This window comes from Chiloscyllium punctatum, chromosome 26 (genome assembly GCF_047496795.1).
Source record: "Chiloscyllium punctatum isolate Juve2018m chromosome 26, sChiPun1.3, whole genome shotgun sequence".
NCBI classification, from domain to species: domain Eukaryota; kingdom Metazoa; phylum Chordata; class Chondrichthyes; order Orectolobiformes; family Hemiscylliidae; genus Chiloscyllium; species Chiloscyllium punctatum.
In genome coordinates this window covers 28,005,253-28,022,349 of record NC_092764.1, presented here as the reverse complement: position 1 = coordinate 28,022,349, position 17,097 = coordinate 28,005,253, and the positions used below count along the sequence as shown (strand labels likewise).

General features: G+C 42.2%; 1 protein-coding gene across 5 annotated transcripts in view; it reads right to left on the bottom strand.

Moving 5' to 3' along the window:
* zfhx3b (zinc finger homeobox 3b) overlaps window positions 1-17,097 on the bottom strand; it is a 505,913-nt gene that overhangs the window by 12,743 nt on the left and 476,073 nt on the right. For all 5 annotated transcript variants that reach the window (XM_072595978.1, XM_072595979.1, XM_072595977.1 and 2 more), the window contains one exon: window positions 1,726-1,846. In XM_072595978.1, the coding sequence (XP_072452079.1) occupies window positions 1,726-1,846 (121 nt within the window). The remainder of the gene's footprint in view (window positions 1-1,725; window positions 1,847-17,097) is intronic.

Sequence of the window (17,097 nt, the reverse complement as noted above, 5' to 3'; positions counted from 1 at the left end):
ATTAGGTGCAAATAATAATATTAATTGCTAATGAGAACCTGCCACTTTTTTAAAGCAGCCTGAATCAATACCCATCAGGAAAAACATTTTTAAAACAGTGGTGACTCCATAATCTGACATTTGCCAAAGGTAGATTCTAATGGAATAACAAGCCTGGATGAACACAAATCAGGCAGCCCTCATTCTAATAAATTTAAAGAAATATCTACTTCATTTCCCACATTAAGGGATAAAATTTCAATAAGTACAACTAATTCTACAAAATACTTTGATGTTCAAATTCAGAATTGTTGGCTGATTATTTCATTTTGTATTGCCATTGAGATTCACTTCCTGCAGTCTGAATTCAATTACAATAAAATAAACCAAATGCCATTTCCGTGGAATAGGGGTTGCAGAAATTTAAAAAAAGGCATATTCTGTAGTGTAAGAGTTAAGTGGGCACATTATAAAATGAATGTACCCTTTCTAGAATGAAGGTGTCAGAACAAAATTACTGAACTGAACTGTAAAATTCAGATAATGTTGAAATCAAAGGTGCTGGAATGCTGAGGCTTACAGAAATCTTTGAAGACACAATCTGACCTTAAAGAAAGTACAGATTATGGGGTTCACACTGATAAACAGACATAAGGCTCTACATTAACTTTTACGGTATTGACCAGTGGAACAAGTTGTCAGTTAACTCATTTGCCCCCAAATCCTTAAATAATTGCCAGTGGAAAGAACAAGCCTCACTTTTGGGATGCACAAAACCTAAAGCAGGAAAAACTAACTCATATGGAACACTCATAACTCTTTGTTATTGTGGGAGTAATTGTAACTTTTGGATTGTAGTGTTAAAAGAGCAATACAGGAGCAGAAAGCCAACATAAATCCTGCATAAATTTTCTCTACTCTGACTAAGTTTTGGGACACAATCAATATTTGATTGGCTAAGAACACATTCTACACAGCAATGATCCATCTAATATCTGGACATTTTCATTTTGCAATGTTGCCCCAGAGGAATCCAAGATTAGAGCATTTGTCAGGGTACAAGTGACACAAAATAAAAGCAAAGTACTATAGATGCTGGAGATCTGAAATACAAACAAAGTGCTGCAGTAATTGAGCAGTTATGGCAGCATCTGTGGAGAAACAACTAACATTTCAAATCTGATATGACTCTTCTTTAGAGCTGGCTTCTGAAGGATAGTCAGATCAGACTCGAAACAGAACTTTGTTTCTCTCTCCCCACAAATGCTGCCAGACCTGAGTTCATCCAGCAATTTCTTTTGCTACATATCAACCTAACAGTGTCCCAAGGTGAAAGTGAAAATAAACACTGAGATTTGGTCCTGGTTTACTTGGGATTGTTCTTAGAAAGGGATCTAAACCAGAATATTTAGAAATTAATGTGTAGAATAGTTATCAATTTTGGGTTATTTGCTTGTAATGTTGCCTAATATACAAGTGACGGACACAGCTTGGCTGATAATGAGATGATACTTACTTGCTGCAGGCAAATGAGCAATGGTTAATGTAGAGCCATTAAACATTAATAATAAACAATTAATTCAATTTACAGCATTTAATCTTTTTCTTCTGAAAATGCACAGTTGTTCCATTCTATAGCTTGATTTGTGTGAATACAATGACAATACAAGCTACAGAATGATATGTACCTGGCAGTGCAATTTGAAATGGAGCAGGTTCCCATGCAGCTGCTATCATCCAACATACCTTGTAGTTTTGTGGAGTCCTCTGCATTGGAACTTGTTGCAGTCACTGCATGGCTTTCTCTCTCTGGAACAGTTGTAGGAAGAAACATGGTGCTTGGCATCATCATCTCTGGTGTGGTTACCTATACAGAAGAACTTTAATCGTTAGGAAGAAAGATCTAATTTGTTCAATCTGGTTTCAGCAGTATGTTGTTAGCTCAGTAACATTGTTTTTGAAATAATGTGCCAAGAATAAAAGTTTCTATGGAGACAAAAAGATCTAAACAACACGGAAGACCTGCACTAGACTTCATTAGTTATGTTTTCCTAAAATTCATATTCTGATTACTGACAATGATTTTATCACTTATTCAAAGTCCTGTGTTATAACTGGCTATAGAAGACCAGTTGAAAGTGCTACCTGACTTCAGAAAGGTTGCTATTAAATCAATCCTTCTTAAATATAACATAAATTATTATACATAACTTATAAACAAGAGAGCTTGACTGAAAACAAATTAGACACAATTTTCCTCTAACTTGAATATTCTGTTAAGCTAAATACATTAATAGTTTTCAATTTCATCTCTTAATTACATTAAAATTTCTCACTGTTCAATTAATTCCTTTTATTTGCTTTGCAAACTGAGAATTCTCAGTAGTTTTGCCCCTCGATGATCTGGTTCTTGCCATCTGAATATTTTTCTTTGATACTTCTAAGCTTTTAATGTGGTGTCCTATATACTCATCCTCTTTCTAATACCATTCAATATTCCCTCCACATTCTCTACCCAGTTCCCACCTGCCTCCTCCAGCCCCACCAACCTAGACCTTCCCTTCCTTCTTCAGATTGCAGAACATTATAATCCATGCTTGGCTTTATACAGGTTCATAGAATCAGAGATGTACAACATGGAAACAGACTCTTCTGTCCAACCCGTCCATGCTGACCAGATATCCCAATCCAATCTAGTCCCACCTGCCAGCACCTGGCCCATATCCCTCCAAACCCTTCCTATTCATATACCCATCCAAATGCCTCTTAAATGTTGCAATTGTACCAGCCTCCACCACTTCCTCTGGCAGCTCATTCCATCCACGTACCACCCTCTGCATGAAAAAGTTGCCCCGTAGATCCCTTTTACACCTTTTCCCCCTCACCCTAAACCTATGCACTCTCGTTCTGGACTCCCCGACCCCAGGGAAAAGACTTTGTCTATTTACCCTATCTATGCCCCTCATAATTTTGTAAACATCTATAAGGTCACTCCTCAGCCTCCAACGCTCCAGGGAAAACAGCCCCAGCCTGTTCAGCCTCTCCTTATAGCTCAAATCCTCCAACCCTGGCAACATCCTTGAAAATCTCTTCTGAACCCTTTCAAGTTTCCCAACATCTTTCTGATAGATTAGATTAGATTTGATTGCCTACAGTATGGAAACAGGCCCTTCGGCCCAACAAATCCACACCGACCCGCTGAAGCGCAACCCACCCAGACCCATTCCCCTACATTTACCCCTTCACCTAACACTACGGGCAATTTAGCATGGCCAAATCACCTAACCTGCATATTTTTGGACTGTGGAAGGAAACCGGAACACCCAAAGGAAACCCATGCAGATATGGGGAGAATGTGCAAACTCCACACAGACAGTCGCCTGAGGCGGGAATTGAATCCGTGTCTCTGGCGCTGTGAGGCAGCAGTGCTAACCACTGTGCCACCATGCCGCCCAAAGGAAATACATCTAATAAGTGCAGTGCTGAAGATATATGCATATATTGTTCCTATCTACACCCCTGACAGGCTCGGTAATATTGTTTAATTAGATTCTCTACAGTGTGGAAACAGGCCCTGCAGCCCAACAAGTCCACACTGACCCTCCGAAGAGTAACTCATTCAGTCCCATTTCCCTCTGATTAATGCACCTAACACTATGGGCAATTTACCACGACCGATTCACCTGACCTGCACATCTTTGGACTGTGGGAGGAAACCCATGCAGACAAAGGGAGAATGTGCAACCTCCACACAAACAGTAGTCTGAGGCTAGAATTGAACCTGGGACCCTGGTGCTGTGAGGCAGCTGTCCTAACCACTGAGCCACTGTGCCGCCCCAGAATTGCACGCAATATTCCAAGAGTGGCCTAACCAATGTCTTGTACAGCCATAACATGACCTACCAACTCCTGTACTCAATACTCTGACCAATAAAGGAAAGCATACCAAACGCCTTCTTCACTATCCTATCGACCTGCGACTCCACTTTCAAGGAGCTATGGACCTGCACTCCAAGGTCTCTTTGTTCAGCAACACTCCCTATGACCTTACCATTAAGTGTATAAGTCCTGCTAAGATTTGCTTTCCCAAAATGCAGTACCTCGCATTTATCTGAATTAAACTCCATCTGCCACTTCTCAGTCTATTGGCCCATCTGGTCAAGATCCTGTTGGATCCTGAGGTAACCCTCTTCGCTGTCCACTACATCTCCAATTTTTGTGTCCTCTGAAAACTTACTAACTGTACCTCTTATGCTCGCATCCAAATCATTCATGTAAACGACAAAAAGTAGAGGACCCAGCACTGATCCCAGCACTCCAATGGTCATAGGCCTCCAGTCTGAAAAACAACCTTCTACCACCACCCTCTGTCTTCTACCTTTCAGCCAGTTCTGTATCCAAATGGCTAGTTCTCCATATATTCCGTGAGATCTAACCTTGTTAATCAGTCTCCCATGGGGAACCTTGTCGAACGCCTTACTGAAGTCCATATAGATCAAATCTAACGCTCTGCCCTCATCAATCCTCTTTGTTACTTCCTCAAAAAGCTCAATCAAGTTTGTGAGACATGATTTCCCTTGCACAAAGCCATGTTGACTATGCCTAATCAGTCCTTGCCTTTCCAAATACATGTAAATCCTGTTCCTCAGGATTCCCTCAAACAACTTGCCCACCACTGACGTCAGGCTCACTGGTCTATAGTTCCCTGGCTTGTTCTTACTATAGACCAGTGAGCCAGACGTCAGTGGTGGTCAAGTTGTTGGAGGGAAGTAGTTTCTTTGCTTCCTTTGAACAGCAAAGAATATAGGCAATAATGGACATAGAGCAAGTTGGAAAGTCATATTCATCTTTGCTTGCACTATAGAAAGTCATGCTAGTCTGCAAGACTTGGCTTCACACAAATGTTGGTTTATCATCTTTTCAACAGGAGTAATGTGCCATATTTGGTACCTGCTTAAGTTTTAAGGTGACAATAAGCAATCTGCTAAAATGTGTAAAATTGTTGTCAATTTCCCTTTGGCATCAAAAGTTTTGTGCATTCAGAGTCATTTATTATTAATTCTAATGTCGCTGTCGAGCCCACCTGCAGACTTGGATGACTTTCCATAGAGCAAGCCTAGATGAATATGGCTTTCTAACTTGCCCTATGTTCATTATTGCCTGTATTCATTGCTGTCAAAGGAAACAAAGAAACTACTTGAGATAATTTCCCAGATAGTTTTGTCTATGTTTTCTCCCAGTCTCTGGAGGGCTTGCCACATTACCTGAGATTCACCTTCAAGGTATACTTGAACTCATTACTTCAGCCTATCTCACAGATGGTGTCCAAGTTGTGAATACATGACTACTTTAGTGATATTATCATTTATGATACAGACTATAGTTCCACTCCACTTGAGTTGGTCTCTTGCTGTAAGTGCATTAATTTTGGATATGTCTGCCTAACTTGGATACTTTGTCCTTCCATATAATGTCCACAATGTTGTAAATGCATCACAGGTGCAGCCTACCCAACTGCTTTATATACCTGCAGTACATAGTCATGTCTTACATATGGGCTTGTTGATATAATCCCAGATTTGTATACAACAAACTTTTAGTTGCACTTTGATGTTCTGTTTTCCTCCACAATCTCCTCAATAAACAGGCAACGCTGAACTTGCTCTGATCATTTTATTTGTTATAGTTCTGTCAATGCAACCGTTTCTGGAAATTGTGCTTCCAAGTTAGGTGAAGTTAACTATGGTAAAAACAATGACTGCAGATGCTGAAAACCAAATACTGGATTAGTGGTGCTGGAAGAGCACAGCAGTTCAGGCAGCATCCAACGAGCAGCGAAATCGACGTTTCGGGCAACAGCCCTTCATCAGGAATAAAGGCAGTGAGCCTGAAGCGTGGAGAGATAAGCTAGAGGAGGGTGGGGGTGGGGAGAGAGTAGCATAGAGTACAATGGGTGAGTGGGGGAGGAGATGAAGGTGATAGGTCAAGGAGGAGAGGGTGGAGTGGATAGGTGGAAAAGAAGATAGGCAGGTCGGACAAGTCCGGACAAGTCAAGGAGACAGTTACTGAGCTGGAAGTTTGAAACTAGGACCGAGACACCCGCACCAATCAACCAAACCAACCCGTGGCCTAACATTTCAACTCCCCCTCCCACTCTGCCAAGGACATGGAGGTCCTGGGCCTCCTTCACCGCCGCTCCCTCACCACCAGACGCCTGGAGGAAGAACGCCTCATCTTCCGCCTCAGAACACTTCAACCCCAGGGCATCAATGTGGACTTCAACAGCTTCCTCATTTCCCCTTCCCCCACCTCATCCTAGTTTCAAACTTCCAGCTCAGTAACTGTCTCCTTGACTTGTCCGGACTTGTCCGACCTGCCTATCTTCTTTTCCACCTATCCACTTCACCCTCTCATCCTTGACCTATCACCTTCATCTCCTCCCCCACTCACCCATTGTACTCTATGCTACTCTCTCCCCACCCCCACCCTCCTCTAGCTTATCTCTCCATGCTGCAGGCTCACTGCCTTTATTCCTGATGAAGGGCTTTTGCCCGAAACGTCGATTTCGCTGCTCGTTGGATGCTGCCTGAACTGCTGTGCTCTTCCAGCACCACTAATCCAGTATGAAGTTAACTATGGCCTATAAATATCATTGGCATTTATAGTATTTAGGTTATAGTCAGAAATTGGTGCAGGTTGCTGTACAAAGGCTATCTTCCTTAAATTAATAATTAGCCTGTAGTCAACAGCTACTTTTGAAAAACCATATTTCGTTTATTTTATCCTACTTGAAACCATTACACTTTATAATTTTGTTACATTACAACAGTGATTTCACTTTGAAGTTAATTCTTCATTGACTATAAAACATTTTCAATTGCGCTGTGGTCATTGAAGGTACTATATAAATGTAAGTCTTTTTAATTATATTAAAAGTAAACAAATAATCTTCACAGCATAGCTTCTCCATAAGCTAATCAACAGGGATGTGTGTTATGTTCACCAATATACTGGCATTGTGCTCCACCGTGTCTTGTAAATAACCAATAGAAACGACACTCATTATCAACAGGTGAAATATGTGGCAAATTTAGGGGTTAGAATCCACACCACAGGCCATTTAATAACTTTTTTCAGAGTCAATACCCTTCATTCTCAAATGCACAGTGGGAGACAAGGGGTTCTGATTATTGTGATGTGATCCACATATCTGCTTAGTAAATCTGAATTCCTCAGGTTGACTGTGTATTGATTACTTTCAGTCAGATATCACTAACAAAATTATAACAGCATATACAATGATACTGTGACAAAGAAGGATGGATCTGTTGTATCAGCAATTTTACTAGTTCTAAGGAACGTTTAATGTCAAGGAAGAAGCATTATTTGTGCAAAATTAAACCTCTTCAACACTTACTTATATCGTTATAAAATACAGAATTCTGCAATACAGAAGTCATTAACTGCTTAAACTAGTAAACATACAGAAGGTAAGTTTCCTAGTCTAAATTAATAAGTAAGATAACCTCTCCAGGCGCAAACACTTAAAGATTCATTGAATAATAATAGTCTTTCAAACTGCATAACTGCAAATGAAAACAAAGTTGGCCAAATAATATTTGGATATTCTACTGAAATATTGGTATTAGAATGTAAGCTTTAGCTGCCATAATGCAAAAAATGACTTTTGTACTTGAAAGGTGAAAGCCAATCATGTGTGAATGACAGCAAGAATAGACAAAAATTCATCAACTCTGTTATTACACAGAACCTATTTAATCATAATCAGTGATTAAGTTCAGAGAAAGCAGTGTGGCTGCACAGTGCTTGCCTTCACTTTCATTCAATTAACTGTTGAAAAATAATAATCAAGTTCTTTTGCTACTCTGCATTTTAATCAGAGAGGATGTTTTGCAATCATTAACCATTTTGTAAAGCAGCATCTAAAGAGTGGTCAGTCATTTGTCAACTGAGACTGAAATGGAGAATTTAAATAATTTTAAAATTATGAAAACAGAAGATGATATACTAAATGTGGTTGCTGAACTAAGTTTATCACATTGCATACTACGTTAATATGTTAACAGCAATTACTTGTAGTGGGTATCTGTAAATCAAAAGTGATATTTCTATTTGGGTAGCTCTGCACTAACACATATAAGCCATTGAGATCAGTAGGAGTGATGAGCTGCAGTCCCATAGACACAGAGATCATAGAGTCATATGCTCTTTCAGAAAGCCAGTGTAGATTCAAGGGCTGTGTGTTGTGTGTTGAAACCATTCTACAAAGCACACTATCCTCTTGCAGTACACATTAAGAATATTCAGGAAATCAAATACTGTCCTATGGGCCCTGTAGCCTGGGTAAAACTTCTAGCAGCAGCTCCTATCACCTGGTTGTTGAAGCTTTTGCTGTTCCCCTCCTTCAATATTTCATTTATTCAAAGAAATGAGTCAGTAATAACAATAATAACTATGAAAAGTCATATGTGCTTAATTTCTGTGAGCAAGGGAAAAAATTAGAAATAAGTAATGACCAAGCTCGGAACTGCCTTGTAAACAAATTAACTGTATTCACACAGAGATGCTTATTAAAACATGTAGGTTTCTTCAGGGACTTGATAGAGTTAATGCAGAAAGGTTGTTTTCCTTTGTGGGAAAATCTAGGACCAGAGGATCTAATCTCCGAGCAATGGTTGCACTTTTAAGACAGGTGAGAAATTTCTTCTTTGAGCGAGCAGTGCATCTGTGGAATTTGTTACCACTGAGGGCTGTTAAGGCTCAATTATTAAGCACATTCAAGGCCGAGATAGACAGAACTTTAACAGTAAGGGAATCGAGGGTTATGTGGAAAAGGCAGGAAAGTTGAGTTGAGGATGAACAGATCAACCAGAGCAGACTTGGTAAGCTGAAAGGCCTGCTTTTGCTTCAAAGACATGGCTTTATTATCCTAATACTCAGGTGATTACCTTTTTATTTTCAGTTTCCAGTCACCTCAGCCAGAATTTGAAACCCATCCATGAAGGTTTCCACTGTGGGCTTGTCCCTATATAGGGATTTGGATCCACTCAGCTAAAATCACACTGGAGTCTTATTTACAATATATGGTCCATTTGTTAAGACCTTCATTTCATTTCCGATGGACACAGTTGACACCAAAGTTAACTCCTCATTCTAAAATGGGACAGTAGTCAAAATTTTGCTTTTTAGGTGCTCATGTGATCCATCCAACACGGATTAGAACACAGAACATAGAACATAGAACAATACAGCACAGAACAGGCCCTTCAGCCCACAATGTTGTGCCGAACATTTGTCCTAGCTTAAGCACCCATCCATGTACCTATCCAAATGCCGCTTAAAGGTCGCCAATGATTCTGACTCTGCCACTCCCACAGGCAGCGCATTCCATGCCCCCACCACTCTCTGGGTAAAGAACCTACCCCTGACATCCCCCCTATACCTTCCACCCTTCACCTTAAATTTATGTCCCCTTGTAACACTCTGTTGTACCCGGGGAAAAAGTTTCTGACTGTCTACTCTATCTATTCCCCTGATCATCTTATAAACCTCTATCAAGTCACCCCTCATCCTTCGCCGTTCCAATGAGAAAAGGCCTAGCACTCTCAACCTATCCTCATATGACCTATTCTCCATTCCAGGCAACATCCTGGTAAATCTTCTCTGCACCCTCTCCAAAGCTTCCACACCTTTCCTAAAATGAGGCGACCAGAACTGCACACAGTACTCCAAATGTGGCCTAACCAAGGTCCTGTACAGCTGCAACATCACCTCACGACTCTTGAATTCAATCCCTCTGCTAATGAACGCTAATACAGCATAGGCCTTCTTACAAGCTCTATCCACCTGAGTGGCAACTTTCAAAGATCTATGAACATAGACCCCAAGATCCCTCTGCTCCTCCACCTTACTAAGAACCCTACCGTTAACCCTGTATTCTGCATTTTTATTTGTCCTTCCAAAAATGGACAACCTCACACTTGACAGGGTTGAACTCCATCTGCCACTCCTCAGCCCAGCTCTGCATCATATCTAAGTCTCTTTGCAGCCTACAACAGCCCTCCTCACTATCCACAACTCCACCAATCTTCGTATCATCTGCAAATTTACTGACCTATCCTTCGACTCCCTCTTCCAAGTCATTAATAGAAATTACAAACAGCAGAGGACCTAGAACTGATCCCTGCGAAACTCCACTTGTAACTGGGCTCCAGGCTCAATATTTACCACCTACCACCACTCTCTGACTTCGACCGGTTAGCCAGTTTTCTATCCAACTGGCCAAATTTCCCTCTATCCCATGCCTCCTGACTTTCCGCATAAGCCTACCATGGGTAACCTTATCAAATGCCTTACTAAAATCTATGTACACTACATCCACTGCTCTACCCTCATCCACATGCTCGGTCTCCTCCTCAAGGACTTGTAAGGCAAGACCTACCCTTCACAAATCCGTGCTGGCTGTCCCTAATCAAGCAGTGTCTTTCCAGATACTCATAAATCCTATCCCTCAGTACCCTTTCCATTACTTTGCCTACCACCGAAGTAAGACTAACTGGCCTGTAATTCCCGGGGTTATCCCTATTCCTTTTTTTGAACAGGGGCACAACATTCGCCACTTTCCAGGCCCCTGGTACCACCCCCGTTGACAGTGAAGATGAAAAGGTCATTGCCAACGGCTCTGCAATTTCCTCTCTTGCTTCCCACATAATCCTAGGATATATCCTGTCAGGCCTGGGGACTTGTCTATCCTCAAGTTGGCTTTTATCAAGGTGAACCCAGAATTTTACCCACTGATATCAATATATAAAATAATTCATATGAACATTTTTAATAATTTAATTAAATTGCTATGCTTGTATTTCTGACAGGAAATTAAGAAACTGTAAACTACCCGACACAAATGAATCTGCCAAATACCATATTAACTTATTTACTTTATCCATAGATATTGTTTAAATTAAAATCAAGAACTGAAATTGGTAACTTGAATAAGTGCATTAAGTTTGGAACAAAATCATGTTAGAGCTTTGATGTATGGGATGGAAACAAAAATGTAACACCATATGATTATTCCATGATATGCTTAAAGGGATTGTGTCTCCAGTGCAAGTATCCATTCAATACCCTTCTCTGTTTTCCTGATGAAGTCTTGTTGCAGTGTGAAACCAGGGGTATTAGTGGCTTTTTTCTACCTCACTAATATGATCCTTTCTCCTGTATGAGCCCAGGTGATTGATTTCAGCAAGCTACTTGAGCATGCATGGGATCACAGTTGACCCAATCCTCATTTACCATTCCCACCAGTACATTTTCCAGGAGGTTTCACCAAATAGTGATCAGGAGCAGTGGTTTGGAAAATTCTTTCATCATTTGTCATAAATTGCAGAAGTCCGTCTTCGAAAGTAGCCAAAGGCAATGAACATGTGAATGCCACGACTTGAAAGCTCCCCCTCCCAGTTATACTTTCACTATTTGCACTTCAGTGGTCACTGAAGAAGGCACACTGCAGCCTTTACAAGCTGCAATGGTGACAGTATCATAGGCTAGGCTGCTAACAACAACCACTTCACAAAGTGGAAAGTAAGCAGAAGTCTTCTATTGAATAGAGAAAGTCAAAAGGCACTCAAGTGGGAAATGGACATTCTTCAGTGTTGGCAGCAAACCTTATACATCAGTGTCTGAATTTGACAGTTTGGACTATATGGGCTCTGGTCGTGGTCAGAAAATAGACAGCTAGGGAGCCTCAAATCTCCATCTGTTACTGCCTAGTGGACAAAGTCCTCACCAGTAACTCGTTGTTCTGGTATCATTGGAGATATTCATATTGTTAAATCTTTATGAACTACATTCAGTAATGAAACCTACACATTAGGCTTGCCTCATTTGTACTATAGATTATTTTAGTTACTTATCATTGTATTTGTTGAAATAAAAGATAATGAACATACTGAAGAGACTAATAGGAGGGGTCTTGTGGTATAGCAGGAGCGTGCCTTTCTCTGGGCCAAAAGGTCTGAGTTCTTGTCCCACCAAACTTTAGTGAAAGGCTGGAGTATTTTATAAAGGCAATGTAATTTCTTGAATTACAATCTAGGTAGACCGACCTAACATAGGAACCTGTTCTTGTAAATCAATTCATGGCAGGTTTATGCACACTACTAAACTTAATGATCAATTAAATGATAAATAGAACAAACCCCTGCTGCAATTCCCACAATTGGCATCCAGTATACAATATCCTTATTTTAGTAAATGATTTGGACTGGAAGAGGTTAAGCATTTTTTTGAAGGTATTTGTCCCACACTCATTTACATTTAGGAGTTGATTTACTTAGAGTTAAAAAACTGATCCTTTAGTTATCAGCTGGCAACTACCAGAGAAATCCCAAGGTCACTTTTAATTTGGATAATTTAATTGGCAAACATAGTTCAAAATGGCTGTCATCTCACAGGGCTCCTGTTTAATGAAGCATGATCATCTTCATTACCTGCATTTGAGCAAGACAGACAAAAGAATACCTTTATGCATAGTATTTAAAGAAATAACATTTCTTTTCATACAGATTTCAGAAAACTAAAGTTTTTTTCAGATGAACAGCCTTGGAATTAGGGATTATTTAATCATGAATATGTGTACATACATGTGTTAAGTCGATAAATATGGAGCTGGAAAAAGGACAGCAGGTCAAGCAGCATCAGAGGAGCAGGGAGCTGACATTTCAGGTTGGAACCTTTAAGCAAGACTGGGGAGGGGGTTGAGAAATAAATACGGGGGGGGGGGGGGGAGCTGGGGGAATGGTAGTGGGATGGCAACAGATGGGTGCAGGTAGGAGGTGATTGCGATCGGTCAGTGGGAATGGTGGACCAGATAGGTGGGAGGAAGAGGGGCAGATTAGGTCAGGTCAAGGGGGCTGGGCACAGAGGGAGGGCTGGACCTGGGATGAGGGGAGGGATGTGGAGATTTTAAAGCTGCTGAACTCTATGTTAAGGCCATATGATTGTAAGCTCCCAAGGTGGGAGATGAGGTGTTTTTCCTTCAGTTTGTGTGTGGCCTCATTTTGATGGCGAAGGACGCCCAGATGGACATGTCACCAAGGGAGTGGGAGAGGGAGTTGAAATAGCTGGCAACCAGAAGGTGGGGTTCATTGGAGCATACGGACCACAGATGTTCCCTGAAATGGTCCCTGCCTTTGCACTCAGTCTCTCTGATATAGAGGAGATCACATCAGGAGCAGCAAATGCAATAAATCAGGTTAGAGTAAATGCAGGTGAATCTCTGCTGGACGTGGGGCTTTAGATGGAGGTAAGGGGGGGAGGTGTGAGGGCAGGTTTTGCACCTCATGTGGCCACAAGGAAAGATATCAGGTATGGAGGAGAGGTTGCTGGGGAGTGCGGACCTAACAAGGGAGTCATGCAGGGAATGGCCTGTGTGAAAAGTGGATAGGGATGGGGAGAGAAATGTCATTTTGGTGGTGGGGTCAGATTGTAGGTGGTAGAAATGGCGGAGGATGATATGCTGGACTTGGTGTTTGGTGGGGCGGAATGTGAGGACCGGGGGACTTCTAACTTTTTTGTGGTTGGGGGGGTTTGTTTGAGGGCAGAGGTGTAGGAAATGGATGAGATGCAGTTGAGGGCATTGTTGATCAGGAGGGAAGGACTCTTGAAGTAGAAGGAATCTGGGATGTCCTGGGGTGAAACTGCTCATCCTGGGAGCAGATCTGGCAGAGGTAGAGAAATTGGGAATATAGGTCGCATTTTTGCAGGAAGGGGGTTGGAAGGGGGTGTAACTGAGGGTTTGAAATACATGTCGGTGCTGAGTCGATCGCTGGAGATGGAGGTGAGAGATCCTGAAAGGTGTCAAAGATGGTCCAGGTGAATTTGAAGTCAGGGTGGATGGTGTTGGTGAAGTAGATGAACTGTTCAACCTCCTCTTGGCAGCATTAGGCAGGGCTGAAACGGTCAGCAATTTAGCGGAGGAAAACAGACTGTTCCACATATCCTACAAAGAGGCAGACACAGCTCAGAACCAGGAGAGTACCCATAGCCATCCCTCTGGTTTGTAGGAAGTGGGAGGATTGAAAGGAAAAGTTGTTCAGGGGAGGACCAGTTCCACCAAGTGGATGAGTGTGTTGGTGGAGGGGGACTGTTTGCGTCTGTGGGAGAGGAAGAAGCAGAGGGCTTAGAGGCTCTCCTCATGAAGGATACATTGTGGAGAGTCTGGATGTCCATTGTGAAGATGAGGTGTTGGAGGACAGGGAATTGAAAGTCGTGGAGAAGGTGGAGGGTGTGGGCTGTATCCCGAACATAGGTGGAGAGTTCTTGGACCAAAGGAGACAGGATGGAGTTAAAATAAGAGATGCGTTCAGTGAGGCAGAAGCAGGCAGAGACAATCGGTCAACTGGGGCAGTCAGGTTTATGAATTTTGGGTAGGAGATAGAAACAGGTGGGGTGGGGTTGGGGAACTATCAGCTTGGAGGCTGTGGATGGGAGGTCTTCCGAGGTGATGAGGTTGGAGATGATGATTTGGTGATGTGAGGTTAGATCACGATCAAGGGGATAGTAGGAGGGGGTGTCAACAAGTTAGTGCCTGGCCTCAGTGAGGTAGAGGCCGGTGCACCAAACTCTCACATACATGCTAAAGCTATATGAAGGCTGACAATCTTAAAACAGATTGATGGTTAAACTCCTCATTCTTCCAGCGCCCTACATATCCACACATCAGTTTGGTGAAACATACAGATATGAATTTAGTTTGGATTCTTAATCATAGCTGGAATGTGTGCAATTTCAAAGGTTTTATCTCTTTAGTTTATCTTTCCAAACAAATTAGCATCTGCCCTATGCTCCTCAATTGGAAAAGTGGGCAGAGAGGACTCTTCAAATGCTATCTGGATAAACTCAAATGAAGCATGCTTAAATATTACAGGAAGTGATAAATGACTGGCAGGTTCTCATCTGTTCCTAACATGACTTGCTGCTATTTATAAATGTTCCCAATGGAGAGACCCCTGTGATTTCAAGCCTAGATCTCTGAGCTAAGATTTCCATGTTGCTGAGATGGCATTTATTTAATTTATAATGTGAATAAAAGTTAATAAGTTAACAAAAATTAACCTGTTGCTCAATTGCTATTTCACTGGTCTAATTCTGGCATCATAAGGTTAAACTGAACTTCAATGTAAGAGCTGTGGCGCACGACGCACACCACCAGTTTTTAGTGAATCTATCCTCACTAATGTATTATTCCTACATATTGCTCAATGACTGCCAACAGTAGGACTATACTGTGGCTGTAAAACAATGAATCATGAAACTATATGGCATCAAACTGCTTTACTGTTGTGGTTCTGTTCGCCGAGCTGGGAATTTGTCTTGCAAACGTTTCGTCCCCTGTCTAGGTGACATCCTCAGTGCTTGGGAGCCTCCTGTGAAGCGCTTCTGTGCTGTTTCCTCCGGCATTTATAGTGGCCTGTCTCTGCCACTTCCGGTTGTCAGTTCGAGCTGTCCACTGTAGTGGCCGGTATATTGGGTCCAGGTCGATGTGTTTGTTGATCGAGTCTGTGGATGAGTGCCATGCCTCTAGGAATTCCCTGGCTATTCTCTGTTTGGCTTGCCTGATAATGGTAGTGTTGTCCCAGTCAAATTCATGTTGCTTGTCGTCTGTGTGTGTGGCTACTAAGCATAGCTGGTCGTGTCGTTTCGTGGCGAGTTGGTGTTCGTGTATACGGATCGTTAACTGTCTTCCTGTTTGTCCGATGCAGTGTTTTCTGCAGTCCTTGCATGGTATTTTGTACACTACATTAGTTTTGCTCATGTTGGGTATCGGGTCCTTTGTTCTGGTGAGTTGTTGTCTGAGCGTGGCTGTTGGTTTGTGTGCTGTTATGAGTCCTAGTGGTCGCAGTAGTCTGGCTGTCAGTTCCTGATGTATGGTAGTGTGGCTAGTCCTTTGGGTTGCGACATGTCCTCGTTCCGTTGTCTTTCCCTTAGGCATCTGTTGATGAAATTGCACGGGTATCCGTTTTTGGCGAATACTTTGTATAGGTGTTCCTCTTCCTCTTTTTGTAGTTCTGGTGTGCTGCAGTGTGTTGTGGCCCTTTTGAATAGTGTCCTGATGCAACTTCGTTTGTGTGTGTTGGGGTGGTTGCTTTCATAGTTTAGGACTTGGTCTGTGTGTGCGGCTTTCCTGTAAACCTTTGTGGTGAATTCTCCGTTCGGTGTTCTCTGTACCATCACGTCTAGGAATGGGAGTTGGTTGTCCTTTTCTTCCTCTCTAGTGAATCGGATTCCTGTGAGTGTGGCGTTGATGATCTGGTGTGTGTTCTCTGTTTCTGTGTTTTTAATTATTACAAAGGTGTCATCCACGTATCTGACCCAGAGTTTGGGTTGAAGTTGTGGTAAGACTGTTTGTTCTAACCTTTGCATTACTGCTTCTGCTATGAGTCCAGAGATCGGTGAGCCCATGGGTGTTCCGTTGATTTGTTCGTATATTTGGTTATTGAATGTGAAGTGTGTTGTGAAGCACAAGTCCAGTAGTTTAAGTATGCCGTCTTTGTTGATAGGACTCATAACAGCACACAAACCAACAGCCATGCTCAGACAACAACTCACCAGAACAAAGGACCCGATACCCAACATGAGCAAAACTAATGTAGTGTACAAAATCCCATGCAAGGACTGCACAAAACACTACATCGGACAAACAGGAAGACAGTTAACGATCCGTATACACGAACACCAACTAGCCACGAAACGACACGACCAGCTATCCTTAGTAGCCACACACACAGACGACAGGCAACATGAATTCGACTGGGACAACACTACCATTATAGGGCAAGCCAAACAGAGAACAGCCAGGGAATTCCTAGAGGCATGGCACTCGTCCACAGACTCTATCAACAAACACATCGACCTGGACCCAATATACCGGCCACTACAGTGGACAGCTCGAACTGACAACCGGAAGCGGCAGAGACAGGCCACTATAAATGCCGGAGGAAACAGCACAGAAGCGCTTCACAGGAGGCTCCCAAGCACTGAGGATGTCACCTAGACAGGGGACAAAACGTTTGCAAGACAAATTCCCAGCTCGGC